The 27,957-nt window shown below is 38.5% G+C and overlaps 1 protein-coding gene across 6 annotated transcripts; it reads left to right on the top strand.

The window, feature by feature from the left end:
• On the top strand, positions 1–27,657 carry LOC103139407 (myosin binding protein C3). 6 transcript variants are annotated; one of them, XM_007554001.2, is made up of 33 exons: positions 6–107; positions 3,875–4,144; positions 5,381–5,503; positions 5,800–5,877; positions 6,303–6,451; positions 6,791–6,908; positions 6,989–7,037; positions 7,564–7,602; positions 9,888–9,947; positions 10,068–10,070; positions 11,517–11,689; positions 11,778–11,910; positions 12,034–12,036; positions 12,123–12,247; positions 12,325–12,430; positions 12,838–13,004; positions 14,111–14,276; positions 14,384–14,490; positions 14,586–14,615; positions 14,701–14,840; positions 15,240–15,311; positions 17,169–17,328; positions 17,418–17,522; positions 18,969–19,157; positions 21,625–21,759; positions 21,967–22,134; positions 22,819–22,907; positions 23,673–23,868; positions 23,955–24,094; positions 25,353–25,512; positions 25,609–25,745; positions 26,621–26,807; positions 27,277–27,657. In XM_007554001.2, exons 1-33 carry the CDS (start codon positions 83–85, stop codon positions 27,315–27,317), a joined length of 3,843 nt encoding a protein of 1,280 aa, XP_007554063.1. In that variant the 5' UTR covers positions 6–82; the 3' UTR covers positions 27,318–27,657. The 6 variants fall into 6 exon arrangements, with proteins under 6 accessions (XP_016527918.1, XP_007554063.1, XP_016527916.1 ...); XM_007554003.2 differs by lacking the exon at positions 7,564–7,602 and having other exon boundaries at positions 7–107; XM_016672432.1 differs by lacking the exons at positions 3,875–4,144; positions 7,564–7,602 and having other exon boundaries at positions 1–107.
• Positions 27,658–27,957: the final 300 nt, after the last annotated feature.

The following is a 27,957-nucleotide window of genomic DNA, read 5'->3' as shown; positions in this document are numbered from 1 at the left end:
AACAAGACCACTATTAAAAGCTGAGGCTTGACCCCAGGAGCAAACTGAGCAGCACTGCAGAAGAGAGAGGATATCGTTCAGGATGCCAGAACCGGCCAAAAAAACAGGTATGTTTCTTCATTTAGCTGCTCAACTTACAACAACTTAACGTCTTACCTCAGATTACATCTGCTCTTGCTACAGTCACACCAAATGTATGTTTTTTGTTTTTTTTTAGGATATTAAACGAAAAAGGAAAACTATTTCAAAGCACTAAACATTTTGAAAATATTTGCATGAATTGGATAAAGAATGAGACAAATATAAAACTGCATCATAAGCAAAACATAAATGAGTTCAAACTTAAAGGCACTGACAATACAAAGAGTAAAACACAACAAGTGTAACGTCTACATTATAATTTTAGTTTTGCGAATTACATTTGTTTCTTTTGTTTCATAATTCATACTGCTGGTTTTAAGATGTAACGGTGCTCAGGTGGGAGCCAAAGGAAGCAGGTGCAATAATGTGCCGCCACATTCAAAATGCTTTCAGCAGGAAACAAGTCGGTCACTACAGGAACTCTTGTCAACGCGCCCCCAGGTGGAGGCTTCGTATGAGATGAACTCCACACACTTGTCACATTTCTGACATGGCTGCATACACAAAATGATCCAGAGATCCAAAACCCCCCAACAGGATTCCAGCCTGACAAATGATAACCACAGTTTCCCCTTTGAGGGCGAGGATGAGCTGCTTGTTTGTGCTATCGGATGGCACAGTGGTGTCCAAATGGCTCACTTGTGTGTGGTAAGACCTGCAGTGTGAAGCATTTGAGCAGCACAGAAACTGTTTGGATCATCTTGAGCCTGTAGTTATACTAATAGCTGTTATTAACACCCTGCGGCCTGTGTGATGCAGAAATCATTTGACAAGCAAAGCTAAATAAGGAATCCACCTGTTTTTTTGTTTTGTTTTGTTTTGTTTGTTTGTTTTTTTAAACAATATTCATTCAGCTTCTTTTATGCTAGAGAAATACACCCACATTTACAAACTTAGGGAACATATTGATATTTTTCCCATGACCACATTAACTTAAAGTGTCTGTGATGTGAATACTTAGGCACAACATCCTGGGCATCATGTTTTCACAGGATGGTACAAGAAAAAAGAAAAAAAAAAGTTTTAGCTTCCTTCGCCGGTCAACTGTTACTATGGTTCCCATGTTGTACCCAGTATAATTCCTATAAGAAAATATGATTATAAACATTGTCTGGGTAAAGATGCCGGCACACACACCCACACTCTCTGTGTCTCAGTCATTGTGACTGCCTCGTTTCTTTCAGCTTGCCCCAGGGCAGCTGTGGCTACTTGTAGCAGCTGACCTTCAGCATGTGAATGGGTGGAAGACTGACCAAATATAGCGAAAAGCACTTTCTAGTCCTTTGGACTAGGTAAGAAGTTATGCAAGTAAATGCCATGTACCATTTATTTAACTCCGAACAGGAATAATACAAAACACAGCTGAAGACTACTAAGGCATTTATTATATTTGCAAAAACTGTATGAATTCAAAATTAATGCAGATTCTTTAAAACACTGTTATTTTATGTTAATCTGAAATTATTTTTCCAGTGTATAACTTAGAAAAAAAAACAACTAAAATCCCCCATCTGCAAATATGAAAAATAGGGAATTAATCTGCAGATGATGAGGTCTCATAGCAAGTTAATAAACAGAAATGGCTTTAAGTATGCCTGGTCAAAGTGCATTACAATTCCAACTCTACAATGAAATTCATGGAAAGATAACGTGCAGTGGAAAGTATTTTTGACAACCCCTGTGGAAACCAAACTAGACATCCTTGAACACGGCTTGTGTCAGAGGCTTCTTAAGAAGTGTGTATCTCTATGACATGCGAGTAACAAAACAGCGACACAGGGAGAACATGTGACGCAAGTAACCTCGAATACGGAGAGGGAATGTGGTGTGTTGTACCATCCAAAGCCACGACTGCACAGTTTATAAGATGCCTTTAAGCACGCATGTGGATCTGTGGAACACACCAGTGAAATTTACGACACTTGTCAGGTTGGAGATATTTTGAAAGATAAAAGAGACACTATGGTGTGTAGTGGTTTGAATTACTCCATTACAGAAAGATCCACCCAACCATCCATTCATCCACTGGAGTTTAGGTTCCTACTTTTTAGATGATAACACCCTAATATGATGTGATGGCTGGAAATCATCAAAAAATAATTACTGTTTTATTAATATGCCTTGCTTGAAAATGACAGTCTTATACAGTTGTATTTTATTTTATTTTTTTATTAATTTATTTGTCTGATTTTATTCTTTTTGTATTTACTGTTTGGTCCACATTGTACTCATATGCTGAATTGTCCCACATTTAAATCTGTAAATAGCATCTGTATCTATGTAAGGGCGCATACATACAGCTCAGGATTCCAGGCACACCATGCTGTGTGTTAAACACCTCCAGCGTCAGAGCTTTCAGTCGCACTATTTTTAGACCCCTTTTAAAGACGACAACTGTTTGCCAGCAACAACTTTTCCAAACAGGGACAAAGCAGGAACTTTAACAGATGGCGTATTACGCAGGCACAGCGAGAAGACCTTTACAAGGAAATATCATGGTCAGGGTAGGTCGCTAACGACACTCAGCATTGCAATTGATTCTCTAACATCAGTTTTTTTAATATAATGCATTTCTGATATTTCATAGCTTCCTATTTTGATTTATGACTCACAATCAAAAGTATTTAAGCTGATAACCTTAAGGGTCAGCCTTATTTTCACCTTCAACCTGAAAAATTGTTGCTCAACATAACTGCATTTCTTTTTTTTATATCAGTGGTGATTTCAGTGGCATCATTCTTGTGTATTTTATTTTAAAAAAAAGTTCACATCTTCTTTGAGAGAATTAGAATAAAGCATCTGGTTTTTCTGCTGAGTGCTTGTGCTGCAGTAGTTGGACATGGGATGGAAATCAAGACGGTTTGCACATGTGTGGGTGTTTGTGCAAACAGAATTAATTAGTTCTTTTAAATAGGAATAAACCAGGAGGAACTAATATGAAAACTGGTCACTAAACTGGATATAAAACTACAACAAAGGCAAAGATAACAACAATGTAGAGATCTGACAAAGAGAAATGCTGCAACAAATCTAGAGAGAAATTCAAGACAAAAGACGACAGATGTAAGAAAAATAAGATGGACGTTCTGATGTGAACATTTCATTCTTCACATTCTTCAGCACTAAAGCAAGAAAGACCTTTTTTTTTGCATCAACAACGCCCCTTTGTTTGACACCACACGAGAATAAAAAAAAAGTTCTGTCTCTGTAATATTTTGAGACCAAGCTGTAAGAATGTCTAAACCAGGACCATAAGAACAAAATTAAATTAGGAGTGGACATTGTTACACCCCGAGCAAGGCAGCAAGAAGAGAGAGAATTTTGTTCTTGTAGCCCAGGGAGAGCGATGTACATGTTTTTAAGAATGTGCAACCTTTCACTAGCAACCCAAAATAAACCCTAAAGTGTGCAGGCAGATTTGGGTCACTTTAATAGGACGTAACACTTGATGTATTGTTTTGAACAACTAGACATGCAAATTTTTTTTATTCTGTTGTTTATAATGAGGCCTTTCGTTCATTGGCTCCTACGACGCCTCTGAAGCTCTTAATCTCAGCTTCCCCCCTGCGAAACGAGATCAACATAAAAGGAAGCTCAATATCTCTTTGGCATTGACACAACGATTGATTAATCACCACTCAGCAAAAGAACGAAGAGCTGAGCTCCCTGATCGAAGAGATCGCACTCACTTTTCTACGCTTCAGAGAGTGTACTTTGACTCCAATGTTTTTAGTTTCAGCATTTTCCAAGAAACCAAAGACTCAGGAGGCAGAGGAGGGATCCTGTGTGGTTTTTGAGGCCGAGACAGAGAAGTCTGAAGCTAAAGTGAAATGGCAGTGCAACTCAAAGGACATCGCCAGCGGCAATAAATATGCAATCACAGCCGCTGGAAACAAGCACTCCCTCACCATAAAACACATCACCGTGGAAGATGCCAATGTCTATGCTGTGATTGCTGGTGGTTCGAAGGTCAAGTTTGAGCTGCGGGTCGTATCAAAGCCAGGTGGGAGACTTTGATGCTGCAGCTGTGCATTTGAAGCCTCTGATCACTCATCCACAGCTCGTGTAGTCGTCACCGAACACAAAGCACAGCACTCAATTTGGAAAACCACTGAGGCAGTAAACACTTGATGCACTGCATGCGCTTGATGTTACCATGATTCTACATCCTCTGATCAAATCTCTGAAACAGCCTGAAGTGGGTTTTTTGTTGTTGTTGTTGTTGGCTTTTGAAGAGTTAGTAGAACATGTTGAGAAATTAACAACTTTTTCCTCCACTGAAGCTTTTTAATCAAAAAATTAAAAGCCAAGCTTTGATCAGAGTGGAAGCTGCAAACTTTCTAAAAAAAAAAAAATGGTAGCTCAAAAACTGGGTTTAGAACTAGGAGAAAAATGGAGCAGCACTCACCTGTCGAAAAAAAACCCCTAAAACATTCAAAATCGGAGCTTTGCTTTACACCATAATGAAACAATTAATTTGCAGTTTTGAGAAACAACTTAAGCCTAAAGTTAAAACAGTACTTCTTTAACACGCCACGTGTTTTTAAATAGTTGATTATCCTTATTCATTGTACATAAAAACACAAATTTCTAAGTGAAGAAACCAGATGTGCTAGTAATAATAGCTTTTTCCTCCAGATGAAAGTAATAAACTAATGATGAGTGTTTTCCTCACGTTACTCCGCTGTTCATTAAAATAACTGTGGTTTGAGAAAATGCTCCTAAAGTGTTTATTTTCCCATTTGTTTAAAAAATTCCTTAAACGTTCCCAACAGCCCTTTCCCAAGTGCCAATTGTGTTTCATTTCCTCCAGGATATTAGCACTGCATTTTCCCAGGTTTTGCTTAGTGTCACTGACTAACATTGCACCAGTGCACTGTCACTGTAACGTACTTAGGATGTTTATATTTTATAAGACGAAAGCAAATGTTTTGAAGAAAACCAGCTGCCGCCACGCTCGCTCTTCCTGCACGGTGACCTGGACACCAGCACATTATTTCCTCATGAGTAACCGCCACTCAACAGGCCCTGAGCACCGTCATGACAGGCCACTGATAACATGTGGAAAAGTTAGCCTGCCACTTAGATAATATAAGTCATAAGAAATATTTAGAACTTAAATGTTCAGTGCAGCATATTTGCCGGATAAATACTCACTTCCCACGCAGAATGTTTACTTTCACTGCTTTTTATCTCTTTTGCTGTGCTTTTGATGCCACCAAAAATAAAATCGACGCAGAGGTTCCAGCTGAGGCCCCTGCTGGTGAAACTGGGAAAGCTGACCAGGGTTCGGTTCCACCTCCTGCAGCTTCCACGCAGGGAGAAACCTCTGCTGCAAAACCCGACGCTCAGCCAGCTGAGGGTGCGTTACTGGGTAACCATCATCAGGCTCCCATTGCATTTTACACTGAAACATTTCACACGTTTTCAGATTTCTATGTAAAAGACTTTCTTCATATTTGAGTGCAAAAATAGTGTATGTTCTTATATACGAAAACAAAACTCATTTGTTTGTTTATTTCCAGCAACTTTAACATCTTCTTAAAATATAGACTGAATTAGTCGACATTTAAATGCGGATCTTTGTCATGCAGTTTGCTCATCTTTAATTTCCTTTCACTTTGTTTGTTAATTAACTTGAGCTGGATTTTTCTTTAGATGCTCACCCTCCAGACACCAGACAGGACTTGACTGGACTCTTTACAGAGAAACCTCAGTGTGGAGAAGTCACTGTGGGTGAGTGGATGTGATGCACCAGACTTCATTTTGAAGGAAAGCTTACTTCAGTGTTTCGTGTTTTTAGTTTAACCAAGTAAAAAAAGTTCAATATGGACGTAGAAAAACAGAAATAGAAGAAATAGACAGATGCTGGTCTCTCATTGAAGTGTTGCCAGTGTTTCAGTCCAATTACTGAATCAGACATGCTAAATTAAATTGCTGTAAAAGAGACAGACCAGTGTTGTATTTCTAATTCGTTGAAAACCAATATAACATAATATGAACTCAAATTTCTCATTACTTTTCATTTCCTCTTCTTTACATTTCCACATCTTCACCCAGCAGTAGAAATAATAATAATAATAATAATAGTAATAATAATAATAGTATAAAAAATGCTGCTAACTTTCAGAATGCTGTATCTGTATTTTTCTTGTACGAAGGTGAAAATATCACATTTGTGGCTAAAGTAAATGCTGAATCACTTCTGAAGAAACCCAGCGTGAAATGGTTCAAAGGGAAGTGGATGGACTTGGCCAGCAAGTCTGGAAAACACCTGCAGCTGAAGGAAACTTACGACCGCAACACCAAGGTAAACTGAAGGCATACAAAGAAACACGCTGATTGTTCATCATTTCAGTGTTGATTGGTCTTATTTGTTAACATTTATTAGTTGTAAGAATTTGTTGAAAACAAGTATAAAACTACTAGAGGCAACATATCTGTACTCTGTACTTTTTTTTTTTTTTTTTTTTTTGCCAAAGTTAGGAAAGCTCTTTCTTCAGACACATGTGCTAATCACATTTTGAACTGCATGTGGGACTCTCTGTATTAAAAAAGCAAAGTTGCAAAGTTTTTAGTTGCTTTGTTGAGTGATATAGTTCAGTATTTGTGTTGTTGCACCTTGTATCATCACCATCTGTCGTTTCAGGTGTACACATTTGAGATGCAAATCATTGCTGCTAAGCCTAACTTTGCTGGAGGTTACAGATGTGAAGTTTCATCCAAGGACAAGTTTGACAGCTGCAATTTTGACCTTGTCGTACATGGTGAGTGTTGTGCATGCTTTGCTTTCTATGTATTATGATTACAGATGTTTCGATCAGTTTGGGATCTGCTCTTGTTTCAGAGGCTCGAGCTCCTGAAGGTCTGGATATAAGAGCGGCTTTTAGACGCACGTAAGTGACTCAGAATGCATGAAACGTTTTTATTTACGTCAAATTACAAAGCATGAATTAAGGATCTGCGGATCTTTTGCTGAATTTGAGCTAATATTGTGTTCTAATGTTTGAAAAAAAATCATTTGATATTAATGCTTTGCTGGCTAAATGGAAAAAAAAAATGTTTATGTCAATGTATTATGTATGATGTAAGAGAAAAAGAAGGATTTTGGCTTGAAGAGTAACACTGATTTTAAAGGAAAAATTAAGTTGTTTTTTTTAAGAAAATAACCAATGCTATGGTTGTCTAACCAGAAATTATTTCAGTGTCAAATAGCCCCTACATAGGTGCTAGAAAGAATAGCTTCCTGCATGACTTTGTAGTTGTACTTGAAATCAAAGCCTAGCAATAAGAAAAATATTTTCCTGCAGAATTCAAGTTAGGAGCTTCATATTAAGCAGCACAAGTACTGAGTATAAAAATGCATTGGATTAATATCATAGTATGTGTGGTAAATAACTGTGAAAAATGCTAACTTATCAGGAGTGAAGGCGGTAAGAAGAGAAGTGGAACAGCAACAAGGTAGAGATTTGGTGCAACCACGGAGGCTCGTTGTCAAATTCTAAAGACTTGGATTGTTTAAAAACAGAGAAATCTGGACCAGGAATAGAGGCTGTCGCTCTCTTTCACGGACTGATTATTCTCTGCGTTCAAGCCAAACAATCCGACGTTTTGGATTTCTCAGCCGCCAGTTGACCGAGTTTTGAGACTGACCACAGGAGGAAGATCAACAGAGAGCTAAACCCAGAAGTTAAATACCAAAATTAACATGGTGTTAACCTTTAACTTTATGATTTGGTCTTCCATCCATTAAATAGCTTGCAGCAGCACATGTCAGCTTCTTCTGATCCCCTCCTGAGTCTCAATCAAAACAGCCGAGCCAGCTGCCCAAGCAGCCATGTGGCCGAGTGAGATTTGACGGTGGTGTTATTGTACTGAAAGTGCAGGATGTGCTAAGACATTCAGGCTTTTCAGCAGCAGACCACCTCCAGGGGGGCGGGGGGGGGGTTGCTTGCCTCACAGAGGAAGTGCAGCTACAGTGTGTTGTAACTTCACCACACAGAGCAGAGACTCACCTTCACGTGCTGTTGGGTCAGAGGTTGGAGATTATCTCGTCTATGCCTCTGTTTTTTTTAATCTTTCATCCCACTGATAAGAAACAAACACACGCTGCGGTTGCCTGCTTTGCTTCACGACGACTGTTTTGTTTTGTCATTGCTTGGATTATGGCTGCAGCTTGGTGAGATGGTTTTGTGCTTTTAGGATGTGTAGAAGGTCTTGCTACATATCGCATCTTTTATGTCATGTTTTTCTCCCTACTGCCTTTTTTCCTTTCTTCGCTAGGCATCATGTGACCTCCCAAAGGAACAATCACCTACTGCAAGACATGACCAAATCATGAGTTGTTAGCAGCTGATGCTGATGAGTAAAGACAGGGTTCCTACACGTTTTCCACTTCTAAATTCCAGCTGTGTGCAAACTCATTTTAAAGGCTCCAAGATTGTGCATAAAAAGCCCATTTATAAACCCAAACAGCGTGCATGTAAGACAGCAATATTTCAAGGTCGTCTTGTTTTGATCCTGTTTCATATTTAATATCTTGTGACATAGAAATATTCAGATCTCAAGCTTATTTAGCAGTGATAACATTCCTATCTTTCGTTGACCTCCTTTCTCATGAGCTTATTAAATTTAGATAATTACATCTTAAGCTTTTTGTCGTAACAGTTCAGTTACCTCAAGATATCAAAACACCAAGCTTGTTTTGTTCTGACAATAGTTTTACTATTATGGTAACATGACGTATTACGATTTAATGCTTTTTTGTTTTTACCGCCGTTCACTTATTCAATTAACTGGAATTGTCACACAGAAAGTTTCATTATCACACAATACTGAGACCCCCCAACTTAATTTGGTCATGGAAACAGTTTTCATTATATTATTATCTTAAAACACAGAGATGTTTAATTTGGCAATTGCTCCTCATTCGTTTAACCCTTGGGCTTGCGAAGACTGAGGAAAACGTAGAGGACTGTGGCAAATGATACGAGTTTTACGTGTGTGGGGTCGGTGGACCCCATTTCTAGACACAAGGGTTAAATATTTAGCTCTTCATCTTATTTACATGATATTTCAAAATCTCTTTTTATCAAGATAACTGTATCTCAAACTTTAGTAACAGTATCATGATTTTTAATTATCTTGAGGTAATATGACATCATTTTGAACCAATGTTGAGAAAACTACTGCTTAAGGGTTTTGTTGTTATAACAGTTTAAGTTTTTTTCTGTAAGATAAGAAGGCTGTACACTTTTTTTTGCCACTCTAACTGTTCTATTGTTTTGTTATTTTGAAATATCACAGCTAAAATTCACTCTTGAAGAAATGGATTATTACATTAGCCCAGCAATCAATACATTGAGCTTGGCAGCTGGTTCAGTCTTCAGGAGGAAACTGTTTCCCATTGAAGTTCAGACATGTTGCTGTATGTCATTTCATTCTTTTCCATACTCATCCAGACTGGTAAAAGCTTAAAAGTAAACTCTATACTTTGTCATTCTTCTGAAGCATTTTCAAACTATTGAGTTGGGAGCGACTTGTGACTGCAAAACCAACAACCAAAACCATTGTGTGTATCTCTGATAGAACAAAACCACACATGGCTTTTTTAATTTTGCATAAAGCAAATGCAATATAAAGTGTTTCATTAGAAGGAAACATCTGCAGTGACACGTTTCTGTTCTTTGGAGAATCTAAATGATTAAGCCATATGCTACACTGTTGATGCTTTTTGATGTCTGCAGTAGCACAGATGGTAAAGACGATTCAGGAGAGCTGGACTTCAGTGCCTTATTAAAAAAGAGGTGAGAAAATAAACATTTTAAAAAGTTCTACTAAGAACAATGGTGACTTTTTTTCACTTTCATAAAAATGCCTGATATTTTTTGTTTTTTTATTCTTTCTGGGTGATCCTCTGTCCACAGAGAGTAAGTCATTTCTACAATTGCAAACTATATAAGTAACCTATAGGAAACAAACTTATGATCACTAATAACAATTTCACTTAATCTCTCTTATGACAGTCAGTGCATATAAAAAAATCTTAACATTATATTATCATAATAATGAAATCGTTGCAAAATAAAAGCAACGTTAAACCTACTTGTTGCATGACGTTAGCATGGCGTTAGCATGCGTTTGAGGTCCGACTCATGTTATTTGATCCCTAAAAGTTCAGCAGTTTGCTGAAGTGGAAAGGGAACCCCTTCATTCCTAATTACATAATATCTGCATTTTTCTTAATTCTCATAATGGTGCTTTTGTTTTCAAATATTCTCTGCACGAGTGAGAGCCTGCTGACATTTTCAGAGGTTGGGAATCGTATTTATTTATTTTTTATATAAAAGTAATTCACTGCAAAAAAAAAAAGAAAAAAAAAAAAAAAGAAATGACTTTTGAGGACGGGACAATTTCTTAAGATTCTGTGAGCTTCATCCTGTGGTGTGAAAAACTACTACTTTATCTACTTTTATGTCAGTCTTTAGAGACTTTATTTGGACCAGAGGTGAAATATTTGGGATTTGACTCCCCATACATTTGAGAATTACTTTAGCTTGGGAAAAATTACTTTTTCTGGTAATTAATTCTGGTAAATGTGATTTTCTTCTTAAATGTATTACTCTTAATCAGTCTTTGGCTGCTGCTGTTGCTGTCACAGAGTATGTGGCTAAATATGCTGTGGTTTTAGTCATGCTATCCTTGGGGATAGTGAACCTTCAGTCTTGCGGATGTCATTCTATCGAGACCTGGAGAAGGGTGACATTTGTAAAGAGCACAATACCTCCACAGCATATCAGGACCAGCTGGTTCAAGGTTATGCTATGCTTCGTGCACAAAACACAGCACTGCATTGGAGTTGACCGTCTTGTGCAGCTGGAACCTTTCATGCAATGTTTGCCAGCCCTCACATTCCCATCACTTCCAACTCTGTGCCACTGTGACAACTGTTAATTCCCCACGATTCGACCACCCATGTAAAGCTGTAATGGGATCCATGTCTGGGTTTAGTGACCTTCACTCACTACTGACGAACTCTTGAGAAACACCTTGATAAAACTCCAGATCGTTGGCGATGCCATCATTTCTGCCCTCTGGTGCTTGTTCTGAACATGTCAGCTCCTTGCAAACCGCAATCATATTGACATTTTTCTATTATTTCTAAGTTTTTAGCATATTTTTTAACCATAATATTTTTAAATATTGAAGCTGATTTATAATTTTAATGTATTTTGGACAAAAAAATAATACAACTTAGATTAACATAAGCAGCCCAAATCTAATTAGTCTTTTCAGGTGTAGCTTTTTGTTCATGATTTACATTTCAAAGTCTTTGCTTCGTGCCTGATTTTAACAGCGTTACCCGATTGTCTCAGGTCCATCAAACCGGCACACATGAACACAGATCCTGATGTTGATGTGTGGAACATCCTCAGTCACGCTCCCCCTTCAGAATATGAAAAGATTGCTTTCCAGCACGGCATCACCGACCTGAGAGGGATGCTCAAGAGGCTTAAGAAGATGAAGAAGGAAGAAAAGAAGAGTGAAGGTCAGTATGCCGGGATTAAAACAGGCATTGCTTCATCTGAACCTGCAAAAACTTGAAAGGCTGATTTTCATTTGCCATTTATATTTAGCATTCCTCAAAAAGCTGGATCCTGCATACCAGGTGTTAAAGGGCCATAAAATAAAGCTGGGAGTCGAGGTTGCCAATGAAGATGTGGAGGTGAAGTGGTTTAAGAATGGACAAGAAATCCAAAAGTCTGGAAGGTTTGAACTTACTTGCATATAATAAGGACGTTCTGCCCCCATGCATATGTACTTAACTATGAATATCCACTTTTCTCCCCTGCATCTGGATCATAATGACCTATCCTTTCAATACATCTTCAGCAAGTAAGTATCTTCTGAGTTTTGTTGAAAAATTGATATAAAACAATGCCATCTCTTTGAGCTACGAAAATATTCTTGCTTTCCCAAAGGTATATCTTTGAGAGCGTTGGAAACATGCGCTACCTTACCATTAACCACTGCTCCTTAGCGGATGATGCAGCTTACACATGTGTCATTGGAGAGGAGAAATGCACAACAGAGCTATTCGTTAAAGGTAATAAACAGTCAGAAGCAGTTTGGACCAAATCAGCACGCAATGAACTTTATGTTTCTCGTCTGTTTTGTCTTTAGAGCCTCCTGTTACAATTGTAAAAAATCTGGAGGATCAGATGGTGATGAAGGGCGAGCGGGTAGAGTTAGAGTGCGAAGTATCAGAAGAAGGAGCCAATGTGAAATGGTGAGATGTTATTCTCTACACTACGGTTTTAGTAGTTTAAGCTTCATGCTAATGAATCATGGCTAAAAAGTAAAAAAAAAAAACCATGTTAATCATAATTGCCAAAATAAAATCTATTTTCCCACTAAAGGTGTAATGATAAAAACCATATTATCCAAAAGCAGACAAAAATGTTTACACAATCATATCAGATGAGATTTACTTCAGTATGCCTTATTTTCATTGACTCTTAATGATTACATGTTTAAACAACTTTCATAAACAATAAATGTAAATGTCAGAGGTCTTGAGTTAAAATGGCTACATTGTAAATGGATAAAGGGAAACAAAACACCGAAGAAGCTCAAAGATACCTCAAACACAGTGAACTGACATTATTAGTGAATGGTAATGTATTTCTTGTCCAGGGAGAAAGACGGGGTTGAACTGACCAGAGATGAATCCCTGAAATATCGCTTCAAGAAAGATGGCTGCAAGCATGTGCTGATCATTAACGAAGCCACCAAAGAAGACGGTGGACACTACAAGGTCAAAACAAACGGAGGAGAGTCTGTAGCTGAACTGCTGGTGCAGGGTGAGAGTTACACTTTGGCTGTTTCTTCTGTCAGTGATGAATTGTCCAAATACACATCTCATCACAGCTAGGCCAGTAGTCGTGCAGCCTTGTCATTCTTGGCAGGTTGACACTGTGTAGCTTGCGTAGATCCGCACAGGTTCCGGCACCAGGAGCATGTCAGCTAAAGTTAGAAGACGTACATGTGCATCACCTGAAAGGCAGAGCGCCATTCAGTACGTGCTGGTTCTCTTTCTCGGTTTTGAGTTGTTGGATTGGAAGTGAAAAGGAAGAATGTGAGCTCATTTACTGACATTTTATCCCAGTCAGTGATTCAGATGTTAAGTTTCCATCCTCCATTAAAACAATGTTTTAATGTTTTAAACCTCCAGATACAAATATGCTCCATCTAGTTCCACCCATGACTTCAGTTAATCTCTTAAAATACATATCCTCCTTTTAAACTTAAAACAACTTTGAACACATGCATGACTTCATAAATATTTTCACATTTTTTGTTTTCCTTAAAGTCAAATTTTAGTCCAGTTGTTGCACTGCGGATAGCTTTTCCCTTATATTCCTGACTTAAATCTGTTCTGATGTCCCAGGAGGTTTTGTGTATAATTTGAAGCCCAGTAGCTGCTCCTGCTGTTTATATGCCTTGTTAATTAAACTCTAACCTGCCAAGAATGACCAGCTGCTGCACTGAGACAAGGATCAACACCTCAGTCCACAGCAGAGTTTCTATTATAGCACCATTCCCACCATATCTGTTTATTCTGCCTGGGCAGTGTGCTGACTAGCGTAGCCTTTGAATTTCACAGTGGACAATATCGCCCATGCATATTTTATTATGATATGCAGAAATAATCTAGAGCTCCTGCATGTGTTTTTCAGGAGGTACCCATTTTATTTTTCTTCACAAGTCATACACACTTCCTCTCTTATCTCCGTCACATTGCTGTATTATAGAAAACGATGCTTCATGCTGGACCTTTATTATCACGCCACTCCTCAAATGGTATCCCTGTAACTTTTTCCATCAAAAGTGTAAAGCCCATGATGATTTTAATTCTGAGCTCCTAGGGCTTGTGTTTTTTTTTGTTTGTTTTTTTCTGACTGCACAGAGAAAGAACTGGAGATCTACCAGAGCATTGCGGACCTCACGGTAAAGGCAAAGGATCAGGCGGTGTTCAAATGCGAAGTGTCGGATGAGAATGTGAAGGGAACTTGGTACAAGAACGGTGTTGAAGTCAAACCCAATGCCAGGACAAACATCTCTCATATTGGAAGGTGATGACACTAAATTTGCTAAATTATGCATGTGTGGTAACATGTACATGTTATGTAATTGGTTCCCGTGTCCAATGACATGATTTTCTAAATGTTTAAACACACAGAATCCACAAACTGACCATTGATGAAGTGAAACCTGAAGATGAGGGAGATTATACTTTTGTGCCAGACGGATATGCTTTCAACCTCTCAGCTAAACTCAATTTCTTGGGTAATTATTTTTTAAGCTTGGAAACTTCAAAGTCATCATTTGATCCTCACAAGCCAAACGTTTAAAGAATTTCTCCTTTATATTTGATCTTTCAGAGGTGAAGATTGATTTTGTGCCTCGCCAAGGTACACAATTGCAAACTTACAGTCTTGCACAGCAAAGAAAAATGAAAGTCAGACCCCATTATAACCAGATGCATTACTTTTGAAGATCCTCCCAAGATCCACCTTGACTGCATGGGCCGCACTTCTGATTCAACAATCATAGTGGTGGCTGGAAACAAACTGCGTCTGGATGTCCCCATAACTGGAGATCCTGCTCCCACAGTGATCTGGACCAAAGGAGAGAAGGTAAAAGAGATGTAGCACCTGGTGTTGTTAATATGCTGACAGGAGCCATCTGTCCAGAGAGCTGTAGGTAAGAGCTGGCATCTGCTGAGAAAGCAGTTTGTCATTCTACAACCCTGCAATTTAATATGCAAACAAGAAAGCCCAAGCGGGTTCTAACATATTTACTATAAGCTCAAAGGATGCTAATCGCTTTTAAAAGCAGTTGTATTTTCATGTATTTGTTTTTGCAACAAGCATGCTGTGCCCCACTAATGTCAGGGAAACTAATGCATTGGCTGTTTTTATTTTTTTTACCCAGCAGAGTGCTACTATTATCTAAAAGCAATAATCTTAGGTGAATCAGAGGTTTCTCACCCTCCCTGTTATCAGCTTTTACTGCTTTGCTGTCCTTAACTGTAGGCTAGTTCTGTAAAACCTGGTGGGGAAGAAAAAGAAGGGCACTCAGCCTGTTGGACCCTAAATGATGGAGAGGTAAGTGCATGATTATATATCTATATCTATATTTTGTTTTGACTTATTTGGTACAAGTTTGCATGACGCCAGCATTCAGCTTCAATATTGATAGTCTCTTTGAAAAAACAACAACAAAGGAATCAAATTTTCAAAAAAAAGTTTTAATGCAAGAAAGATGTTAGTTATGAGAAAATCCATTACATGTGAATTAGTTAACCTTTTATGTTTATAATATTTCATTAAAACCAATTTTAAATTTGACACCAGGCTCCTCACAATCTAAGGAGAATATTTCTCACCAGTTAAGAAAAAAGTGTTTTTTTTTTCCATACAACTATATAATTGCCATCTTTTCTATGTTAAATAAGTCATCTCATTTATGTATATTTTTAATGTAAAAATGATTTTCATCTCTTGACTTTAATTCTAATTTGTTGTGTTCATCAAGATGGTTGAATGATTTTTCTATTTTGTACATGTGATCAATGGAAGTACTTGATGATGATGCTAAACTGAAAATATAAAAAGCTGGAAAAGTAAACAAGTTAAAACTGAGCCTTGTGGGCTGCCATAGAGAATTTCTTCTTTTCAATTATTAAATAAATATTTATTGAAAAATCCTAATATTTCATGTGAAATATAATGAAAGCAGGCTAAAACCTGGGCTTGTTCAACAATAAGTAATAATAAAAAAAACTTCTTAATATTATTTCAGTTTTTGCTTTTGTGGTTTAAATTGTTTATGACATAGCTTTTTTGAAAATTGGATTCCTGTTATCTCACCAGTAATACACAGGAAGAAAACCCCATCATTGTTGTAAACAGCTAGCTTTGGGAATGCTATAAAATTGTACTAAGACCCTAAAGAACTGTTTCAACACTACCACTTTGCTGTTTAAGTATGACAAATATTATAAAAGTACATCTAAAATATAGATGGTATTTTTATGTTTTTGTTCAGTGTTATGCACCAGTCAAAGAGCATGATACCAACAGCATGAATTATCTTTGATTAAGGTAAGCTTGTGTACTGAAGCCTCTCAGGCAAAGATGACAGGAGACTGAACAGTAAGTATGCTTTACAAAGTGGCCTTATATAGTAACAAAATGGGGGGAAAAAAAGTTTAATTATGTTTTATATTTATTAAAATACCTTAAAATCTTATCTTAACACATGTTCCTGTTGTCCAACACTGATCTAAAGAAGTCAGTGATTGGAAAGTTTGATGAAGAGGTTTTTGTTTGTTTGTTTTTGGTTCATTTTGTCAGCTTCATCATGACAGGACTGGAAAATGTGAATGAATAACAGTCAAACTACTGACATAAATACTCTGAATCTGTGCTTAAATTAGTTTTAGAATATGAAAGTTGGGTGGCACCATGGTACAGTTGTTAGCAATGTTGCCTTGCAGCAAAAAGCTACTGGGTTCAAATCCAACCCTGGTGTCTTTCTGGATGGAGTTTGCATGTGCGGGTTCTTTTTGGGTAGTCTCACTCCATGCCAAAAACGTGACTGCTAGGGTAACTGATCCAAGTTGTCCTAATTTGCCCTGGGATGGCCTGTCGACCAGACCATATCCTGCCTCTTGCCCAAATACTACTGGCAAAAGTCACCCTCCTACATCTCCCCAACCCACGCCTGCAATGATAAGCAAGTATAGATGATTGAGGAATTGCATAGTCACTTTTAACCAAGTGGCTCACCTCTGTCCACCTCTTTGACAATATCCAAAAATCCTTACTTAAGCACATGAGCCTCCGCTCAAGCAAGTTGTAGTTAGTTAGTTGTTTGCCAACTGTTTTATATAAAAGTATTACACCACAACGTCAGGCCTGGGTTTTTGCAAAATGAGTTGACTCATTTTTAATGATTAGGTCATCACAGAAGGAGACGGCAGGGTCCACGTGGAATCCACCAAAGGTCACTGCATCTTCACCATCGAGGGTGCAGAGAGACAGGATGAGGGGATCTACTCTGTCGTCGTTCGAAACCCAGCAGGGGAAGACACAGCTGATATCAGTGTCAAGGTTGTTGGTAAGACAAAGATACTCTGCTCCTTGATAAAGACAAAATGAACTTTTAGAACAAACATGTTCTAACTACGTTACTGTATTACCACATAGATGTTCCAGATCCTCCCCAGGCTCCTAAAATCCTCAGCGTTGGGGAGGATTCCTGCATTGTTCAGTGGGAGCCCCCTCTTTTCAATGGCGGAGATCCAATCATTGGTAACAACACTACTAAATTGTTGAAATTGGCCAGTTTATGTAATAAATTTTATTCCATGTCATTTCAATACATTTTGGAAAGAGACTTCCAATATATACCTATATACCTCTTTTTCTCCTGATACTAAGCAGAAAAGTTTGTTTTTCTTCATACTTTAAGTATTAAGGTTGAAAGAAACACATTGCAAATCTTTTTTTTTTTTTTTTTCATAAAAAATATTTCTTTGAGTTTTTCAAATGTCTCTTACACTGGACATCTGGTCTTGCTTACAATTTGTCTTTACTTAATGAGCTTTTAAAACTGATAAATTCCATTCATTTCCATTTTCTAAATGATTAAAACAGATTCCTACTTTTTAAAATTCATGTTTTGAAGAAATTGCATGAAGAAGTGCTCTTTGCACTTCTTCACGACGTCACATCCGCATGAGCGAAATACAGCGTTCTTGCTTCTGCTTTGAGTTACCATGACAGCTAGGAAAGACAAAGTCGTATTTCAGAAGCAAATAAAGCAATACCAAACATTGTTGTCTTCTAAATACAACTGGCTCTTAAGTTTTCATGGATTTCCAAGCGATCCTGAATTAAGAAGACGGTGGCTTGTAAATATTTGTCACGGACAAGTTAAAGCTAACGCTGCGCACAGCAAAGTTTGCAAATGAGCCGTCCCTGCGTTATTTCAGTGGAATCACTTCTGTACTCAGCCTGGAAGAGCAAGTGTATGGGAACAAGTGAGCAGACCACAGCCAGACAGCCGAGCAATTAATCCACCTGTGCCTACTAGCATAAGCTAAAGTTAATGTTAGCCATAAAGTTTAAAGAAAGTAAACCTAACCTTCGTATCCATGAATACATAATGAGGCATCTCAAAACCTTTCTCCAGCTTGTTTGTTGTAGCTTTGGTTCCCGCCTTACAATACGATGTACATCGTTAATTGTTAGCTTGGACAAGCCCTGCAAGCACTCGGTGTAAAATGCCATTTTCAATAGACCGGAAGTGATCGGCCGCTTTTCCCTGAATACGGAAGCAGACGTGCAACGAACCCTGTGTATGTCTAAAACACAGGTAAACATCAACATACTGTTACAAAATATATTTCATTTAGGATATTTTTTTGATTAACATGCATTCTCTAAAGTAGACAGTGGCCCATAGCTGAGATCTTTTCGTCTGGAGTCGTTTTTGATGAGGGCTGTTATTTTTACGCTGTATTTTTCTGGCACCTTTATTTCTGAAGATGCTTTTGCTAAGACTTTTCATTCTGATGCCATTTAGTCAGACATCTGATGGCTTTTTGTCTACGGTCTCACATGTGAGGCAGTTTGTGCTAATGTTACACCATAATGGACCAATCCATCAAAGTCATTTTTGCTCAAAAAATGGGTGTAGTAAAATGTATTTGTCTGTATAGACAGGAATATAATGTGCTGCTCTTGAATGCTAAGGTTATGTCGTGGAAAGGAAGAAACTGAGGAGCTACAGGTGGATGCGACTGAACTTTGACCCATACCCTGAAACAACCTTTGAGGCCAAGCGCATGATTGAAGGCATGCCATACGAGATGCGAGTCTATGCCGTCAACAGCATTGGCATGTCACATCACAGTCCAGCCTCCCAACCATTCGTGCCAGTCGGTGAGTGTTTATTAGGAATCTCACACCAAGTAAATTTCTTTTATTCAAATTACCTCATGTGTTTACTAAATGTTGTTTGTTGTTGGAAGGCTGTCGTAAAGACAATTTGATTAAGACAGGAGGAACGAAAGAGATTTCTCCAAATGTCATACAATGGTTTTAGAAATCTTGTGTGTTGCTGCAACAATATTTGCTGTGGTTAGATCAGACTCAGTTTAGTCCATGAGATGTTTTCTTTAGGTTACAGAGTTTACTCACTCGTGGTTATGAGAAGATGTTTATTTGTGTTACAAGAATACGGCCTCGTTTGTCTTAGCAACATCACACAGAGTGTTTGTGTACCCAATAGAGGAATTAACACTGTGGTGTAATGTTAACATTTCTGTCACTAATTCTAAGAGAACTACTAAAATCATGAGGCTTTAGCATGCATATGATTTCAGCTTACTCTCAGTTCCTCCTGAAATCCCTTGGTAATTTGAGTCATCATGGTGTATATGTTTATATTTGCACAGTATGGACAGTTAAAGACTCTTTATGTTGCAAGGCAGATTCAACCAGGGGCTTGTGGTTGAAAGGCTGTCTATATCCATCTGTATGAGAGCAGTGCCATTTATAATCGTACCTATCAAAATATTACTGAAATTTTATTTTAAGATGTGTAATCTGAGTAACTCCTGATTCAGAATCAGTCCAAGATTATTTTGGTTACTAAAGTAAAGACAGCGAAAAGACAAAAGGGATTGTTAAAGACAATGAGAAGATGAACTCAGAAAACAGACAACGAAACACACGGCAGACTTGATAAGCAGCCATACAGTCACTGGAAAAATGATAAAACTTTAGCTTCCCAATGTAGCAGAGAAGAAGCCAGTGGAGGATTTGATGCTTATGGAAGCAGAAGAAGAAACCAACAGAGCCAAGAGCTCTTTAACTCCTGCAGCCAGGGGATTATCACCAGCAGCACCCCCTGCAGAGTTGGCCTTCTTTCTGGAGGTGGGAGATCCAGCTGACAATGAGGAGCCAGCAGGAGGGAGTGCATGTTTTCCTACAGAGAAGGAAACCGTGGTCTCCGAGGAATCTGCTGCAGACAACATGTTTGCAGAAGGAATTATTATCTTTAGGTGTAGTTTTGTCTTGTTGCTTTCATATTCAACCTGCCAAAGAATACAGGAGTGTTTGTGTTTTAAAATCCAGATGATAGTGATATTAAAATGTGAGCTGAACTACAAGAACATTCTTTCCATCTGAGTTTTATAGGTGATGGTGCCGGTTAAGGTTGTTGTGGTTCGTCAAGGATTTGATTATGTATCGAGCAGCGCATAAAAACAGCTTTCAGGTCATTGTATCCCACTCTGCCTGTCTAGATCGGCTCTGCTGACAGAACAATAAAACTTTGAAAACAACAAAAGAATCAGTTGATGCTAAGTTGGCTTTATGAGCAGCTTCCAGAAACATGCGAAGCTCAATTTAGCAATCTATCACATGCTTTGTCTGTTTCCCTATCAATAATGCACTTTCATCTGTTGCGTTTTGCCCAAAGAAGAGGCCAAGCTGTTTCAAAGGGATGTAACAGTGGTTTGCTTTTGGCACCTCTGCAGTTAGAACATTGCGTGGGTTGTAACCAATGAACCAAGGTCTTTTTATGCACATCAAAATCATGTCATTTTATCCCCACTAGACACGTAGCACAGCAGGCACTTAGACCTCAGTCTGACAGTGAACTGCAGGTCAGACAGAGAGCTCATATTTCTCTGCATGAAAGAAGGCGCCACTCACAGGCTTACAGGGTAACAGACTGTTAGATAACTGGTGTCCCATTTAAAAACAGGCTGGCTGAATCCACCCGCTGTGTGTAACCAGTGACTCGTTAACAGAGATGAAGATCATGTAAGTCAGTCGACACTTATGACTTTCACAGGTGCCCCTTTTTCAGTGGTTTTAATTTTAGACATATAAAGACATCAGTGGCCACGTCTGGTGTAAATTCAAGCTGCCTCATTTGCTCTCATTTTTACTTGCATTTGTCTCTCTGATCACATTCAGTTTGAAAATAAAAACCAATATCCAAAAACGTACGCAACATCAAAATCATCAGACACCAAAAAGAAGAAATAACGATGACGCATTTGCAGTTTGTTCACCAATGCTGCCATTTATTTATTCATTAGAATTACTGAAACAAAGTTACGCTTTTGTGTTGCACGCTCACCGGGTCACACATGCACGTTAAGGCAACGCTTTAGTCTTCAGTTCTCCTGTTCATTTTGATGTAAATAGCAAATAAGTAAATTCCAGTAAATTCAAGGGAGATAGGGAGATTCAGACATTCAAACATGCCTGAATGCTCTGCAGGCACGTTAGTGGCGTCGATCAAGCTCGTCCACTTGTTTAGGTGTTCATTTAGTGCCTTTAATTCTTTAACCGCCTAAGCAGGCTCTTTATCTACCCTCTGCCGCTCTCTCAGCGCCTACTAGCGAGCCCATTGGACTGCACGTTGAAGACATCAGCGACACTTCTATCACACTGAAGTGGCGAGCTCCGGAGAGGATCGGCGCTGCTAAGCTCGAGGGCTATGGGGTCGAGTACTGCAAGGAAGGCAGTAAGTGCTGCCACCTGCATGCTTCTGATAAGGGCAGCTTATTTTAGAGTTTATCTCCAGAATGGAATACTTGCAGCAAAATGGCACATGAGCTGCACAACTTCTTCCGCTCATGTTCATTAATAATATTTACCTATCTTAGCTGTTAAATAGCAATGCATACATGACAATTATGTGACTTTGACTTGTATTCCTCTACGGTGGCAGCTGATGAATGGATTCCAGCCATCCAGGGTCTGACAGAGAGACCATCAATGACTATCAAGAACCTGACCACAGGAGACAAACTGCTGTTCAGAGTGCGGGCCTACAACATGGCCGGGCCCAGTTCTCCGGCCGTTCTGGCGCAGCCTGTGACTATCAGGGAGATCATGCGTGAGTATTTCTACAGCTGATTCTTGTGACATCCCCGCTAAGGCCTATTCAGTTTCTCATTTTGCTTCACGTAAGCGTAGTAACCAGGAATCTGTGAGGTGTTTGAGTTCTCCAGGGAGAAATTTAATCATTTCCAACGTCTTCCAAAGCCTCAGTATATTTGTTTTGTTTTTTTCTGCTCACTTTCTCTTTATTTACACAGCTACGGATACATTTGCTGAGCACAGCCTTCCATCCGTGTTGATATTTTTATTGTGACTTACCAGACCTTTTCCTTTTCAATTAACTACTTGACTAATTTCAGAGATTTTTTTCTTGTTTTTTTAATCCCATTGGTTAGGTGGACCTTTGGAAAAACAAAGGTACCAGTCTGATAGCCTTAAAAATGCAGTGCACAATATTATAAATGAGATATGAGGATTATCCATAATCAATAATGAAGTTTTTTCTTTTTTTACTGTAGAGAATAGAATTTAGTTTTTCAGCTTTTACTCCCATATATTCAAACAGATGTTTGAGATTACTGATGTGTTAAAATTAGGTAAAGAATAAACAGCAGTGACTGTTTTAGGGTACTTGCCTATTTTCAATTTTTCACTTATTTTTCATTTTAAAGATCCTCCGATGACCCTCACAGGTTTTCTAAAAATGTCCTACTGCCCACTTTGGTCTTGTTTTCTACAGAGCGCCCAAAGATTTGGCTTCCACGAAATCTCCGACAAACCCTCATCAAGAAAGTTGGAGAAAATGTTAACGTTTTGATCCCGTTCCAGGTGATTTACATTTTAATTTTACTATTATGTTCAAAAAACACAGTAAATACCTCCAGACAGCTAGTAAAGACAATAGGAGTCATTGTCTAGTGTTATGATAAACTCTAGAGTCTAGATAATGTAATATTAGCTTGTGCTAATGACTTACTATATATGTATTGCACATTAGTGTGTGGGACACGCTGTTTCATTGTATATGTTATGAACATTGACATTGCACATTGTGAACTTTACATTTTAGAGTGGTGTACAGCACTGAGATAAAAAAATAAATAAATAAAAAAATAGTCCCTGAATTCGGTGGTCCCTGCTGGAGGCTTGCAAGAAAGGTTGCAGGCTGATTGCAGTCTTTCATGATGCGTTCTGTCTTTATGAGACAGCTGGGGGGTGTAATTGTCCCAGATTGCTGAGAGTAATGTTCCAATGATCGTCTGAGCCCCCTTACTTCCATTTTCCAGAGCTCTCTTCCCCTGAGCAGAGCAGCTGTCACACCGGGATGTGATACACCTTATGATGGTTCAATCCTCAGAACACCTATAGAAACTCCCTTCATTCTTTAACAGTTGCAACAAAGCAACGTTTTAGATCCAATTTCTAAACCTTGCATGAGACTAGTATTTTGTTTTAACCAAACAACTACCACTTATTAGGAGTCATTGTTCTGTCGGCCTTTGTTAAATAATATTGTAATCGTGACACTTAGTTAAATGTCATTTAAAGCTTTACATTGTTGCATTTTGAGCTCAGTCTTGCCTTTGTCTGCAGGGTAAACCCAGGCCAAAGATTACTTGGAGTAAAGACGGTCAACCTCTGGACCCCTCAATCGCAAGCGTGAGGAACAGCGATTTCGATTCGATCTTCTTCATCCGAAAGACGGAGAGAAAGCACTCAGGGCAGTACGATCTCAAAGTGCAGATTGAGAACGTGGAAGACACAGCAAAAATCACGCTGCAGATTGTTGGTGAGTTGGACTGCATTCAAAGTTTAGCCGGGCTGAATTTCTGTAATTATTCCGTAGTCATTATAAAACAATTATTGTCCCCGTAGATCTCCCAGGGCCACCAGAGGCCCTGAAGATCGCCGATGTGTGGGGGTTTAATGTGGCCCTGGAATGGAAGCAACCAAAGGACAATGGCAACTGTGAAATAACTGGCTACACCGTTCAGAAAGCTGACAAGAAGACCATGGTGAGAATCTGTGCTCTTTGTTATAATGACCGGGTTGAAAACATCAGAGTAAAGTTGAAATTAATATTTAGTTGTATTTTAATTAGATCGGCAAAGCATAAAACTTTTGTGTGTTCCTTACTCACATGATGTTTTCCTGTTATTTATACCATGAATTTATTTTGTTGTGTCAGATGAATGAACAAAAATGTCATTTATTTATTTGTTTGTTTGTCATAAAGGATATCTCTGATCTTGCAGAGCCACCTGGTAATTAATATGCTAAAATGTCCAATAATTTTGGAGGTTTAAAATCTAGCTCACATGTAATTGTGACAAAGAGTCTCAATAGCGGGAAAACAAACACTAACAGGAAATGGTCATATTATTAAGACACCTAACACAAACAAAACTAACAAGTGTTCTGTAGTTCGGCTTTAGGTATTATTAGAAAAGAAACATAAAAAAAGACTCAGGTAGCAACAGAAAAAGAGAAAGGACAGACTGACACTCAGATACTATTTAAATAGAAAAAAACTACCACTTACTTCCTCACAGAAAAAGGATGAGAAAGAGGAACAGAGAGAGAGAGGCATTTATTCTTCAATTATCCAATGCTGAGCATGCTGTCCACTTTGTCCACCAGTAATGATGAACCAGTTGGCAACCCACTCCTACTGCCACCGTCCTCCACCTCAAGCTGCCAAGAATGTCATGTTACCCAGGAATGTCCTAATCTCATCCTCTCAGCCTTGACCCGGTCTAGATAGTCTGTGCAGTGACGCAGAGACATTGTTCGCCAGCCAGCATGGCGGTCAGCTCGCGTTTCACCGCAGTCATTATCAGATCAAATTAATTTTACTTGCAACACAATGAGCTTTTAGGTGGTGGTCATCGTGTTACCAATAAGTCTACCTGGTTCATGTCAGAGAGAAAAGCACTGAGGTCAAATGTGCTTTAAGGTTGCCTCGTATCCTGTTTCTATCCTGCATCTAAGAAATAGCCCGCACCAAAACGCCTTCGGTTTCTGCTACAATATGAAGACAAGTGGAAGTTTTTCCCACATTTTTCAATAGGGTTAAGATATACTTTTGTCTTCTTCCGATTTCTCTTACTTTTGTTAGTTCAGTAGAAGAGAAGAAGAACAAAAATAAAGCACATTTGAAGCAATGCATCTCTAAAATTGCACATGCAAAGGACAGACAGATAAGAAGTGATGTTTTGGACTTATTTAGTTTCATCAAACCTCATTGAAGCGTTTTATGTGATTCACATAAAGGAGTGGTTCACAGTCCATGATCACTACAGACGAACACACTGCGTGGTGTCCGACCTCATCATGGGGAATGAGTACATCTTCCGAGTGTTTTCCATCAACCTGGTGGGCCTCAGCCCGGAGCCACTCACCACAAAGGACAGCGTGTTCATCCAGAAATCAGGTCGGCTCTGTCTTATAACTCGGGGAAAATGATAGGAAGTACAAGGAGAACGCGATAGAAGAAAAAAAGTTGCCTAATCTTTGTGTGTCTCGGCAGGCATCGACTACAAATCTCCCACATACAGGGAGCATGACTTCTCAGAGGCTCCCAAGTTCACACATCCTTTAGTGAACCGATCGATAATAGCAGGATACAACGCCACCCTCAGCTGTGCTGTGCGAGGAATACCAAAGGTATGCGTCTTCAAATTAGTTCACGAAAACTCAGGTTCTGTATTTGATAAAAAAAGGATGTTGGTAATTTAATTTGAATTAATCTACTGTTTGAGATTAAGGACACAACAGAAGTAATCTCTGGGTGCTTTATGAGACAATCAGATTCAATGCATATACATATGAAAAAAGAAAAAAAACCTGTTAATTTTGATTCAGTCAAATTCACTTTAAATAAAATCCTGTCAAATACAGACTTAAATCAAATCTAACCAATCACAATTGGATTCAGTATGTAGCAAAAAGAGCAGTTTATCTAAGGAGATCAGCAGCTATTTTGGTGCTAAACTTTGAGGAAATAAATATACAACAGCACAGAGCGAGGAGTATTTTTTTATGGATAGAAAAACAACTAAAATAAAAAACAATTACAAAAATATTGTCGTTTTAGATTCAGGACACTGAAGTCAATATCTGTTATGTCTAGCAGTAGCTTAAGGCCTAGTTCATACCTGCTGGTGTGTAAATTTCTTCATCTGTACCCATCCAGTAGGGTTTGCTAGGGATTTCTACGGCTATCTGGTCCAAATACTTCATCTTCCACAGCTTCCTGTTAAAGACGTGATTAAAATATTTGACAAACTTTTAGTTTTGACACTGAAACACCAAAACTACCCAATTCAAGGCCCGGATTAACTATGAAAGTTTTTAATCAAAATAACTTAAATTTGGCAACAGAAAAATATCTTAACAAATAGAAGTAATAATAGATTAATAAATTACGATCTAATTAAGGCGAATTTACAACCAAACATAATCTGCAGTTAGATTGGACCAATGATGGCTCAAAGTGTAAAAATGTCACATGACTGTAATGCTTTGTTCTGCCCCATTAGCCCAAAGTGACCTGGTACAAAAACAAAATGGACATCTCCAATGAAGCCAAGTATCGCATGCTGTCAAAGCAAGGTATTCTGACGCTGGAGATCCGTAAGCCATGTCCCTTCGACGGCGGCGTCTACATGTGCAAAGCTGTCAACGACAAGGGCGAGGACGTGGTGGAGTGCAAACTGGAGGTCCGACGTAAGTGGCTTGCTGGTTTCCATCCATGCAACGGTAACCTGTTTTATTTTTACAGAGTAATAGAATTTTGGTAACTTTCTCCAGAAAATAAAATATTTATAGTCATATATGAATTATTAGAGTATCTGCAGCATCCTGTCTCAAATTTCCACATTACGAAAAACATGATTAAAGTTCTCGCAGGTCGTAGGGATGGGGTTAGGGCTTGCAAAAAATGATCTGTAAAGGAAAGCTGAATATTCTCAAATGTACTATACTAAATATACCAGTTGGTTAATTTCTCTCCAAATCACCAAAAGTAACTTAATGCAGGTTTAATCCGTAAATGTCCATTCTTTTTTAACACAAAGGAGCAAAGGAACAATCAGTGTAAAATTGCTGATTGTTCATTTTTGCAGTTTTTTTTTGTCATCTCATACAATGCCAATATATTTTAATGAGTTAATGCATATTTATTTCTGATTTGCAGCTCAGATTGCTAAAGAAGAAAAGAAAGAGGCCAGTAAATGAGAGTTTTGTCTTTGAACGAAGAGGCGATGAATCGATCTTCAGCAGGATAACGCCTGAGAACCACAAAATGCTTAAGTTACATCCCTAAAAGTGCTTAATCAATAATATCTTTGTCCTTTTTCATCCGCCGACATTTTGGGTTTCTTTCAGTGACAGAATCGGCACACTAATGTGTTACTTTGAAAGTAAGTCATAGTTTTATCAGAGTAGTTGCTGCTCTTTTCAAGCTACAAGGATTGTGATTTCTGTGTTTGAAAAGCATATATGACTGATAATAAATATCAAGTGTTGGATGATGATGTCTGGATCAGTGTGTGGATAAAACCATAAAAAAACCCAACTTGACTGCTGTTTTACTTAGTTGTGATTGAACGATTCACCTTGCATAAAGGAATTTTGGGCTCTTGCAAATCATCAGTGAACGTGTGAGGTGTCCTCCTTACGCCGCGCAGCAGGATGCGTGTGATGGAAAGAATGATCTGGGATGTCTCCCAATGAAAACATTTGTCAGCAAAATGAAGCACATGCTGTCTTTCGGCGTTTACAAGCTGGGGCAAGTTATTCCTCTGATGCTGTGAATGTAAATATTTTCTGCCTTGATGTACAGCTGCAAAAGATCCACTGAACTTTCCACACGTCT

Source organism: Poecilia formosa, unplaced genomic scaffold (genome assembly GCF_000485575.1).
Source record: "Poecilia formosa unplaced genomic scaffold, Poecilia_formosa-5.1.2 Scaffold61, whole genome shotgun sequence".
Taxonomy (NCBI): Eukaryota; Metazoa; Chordata; class Actinopteri; order Cyprinodontiformes; family Poeciliidae; genus Poecilia; species Poecilia formosa.
Note: the sequence above shows the minus strand (reverse complement) of the source record. Positions and strands in the feature narration are given on the sequence as shown.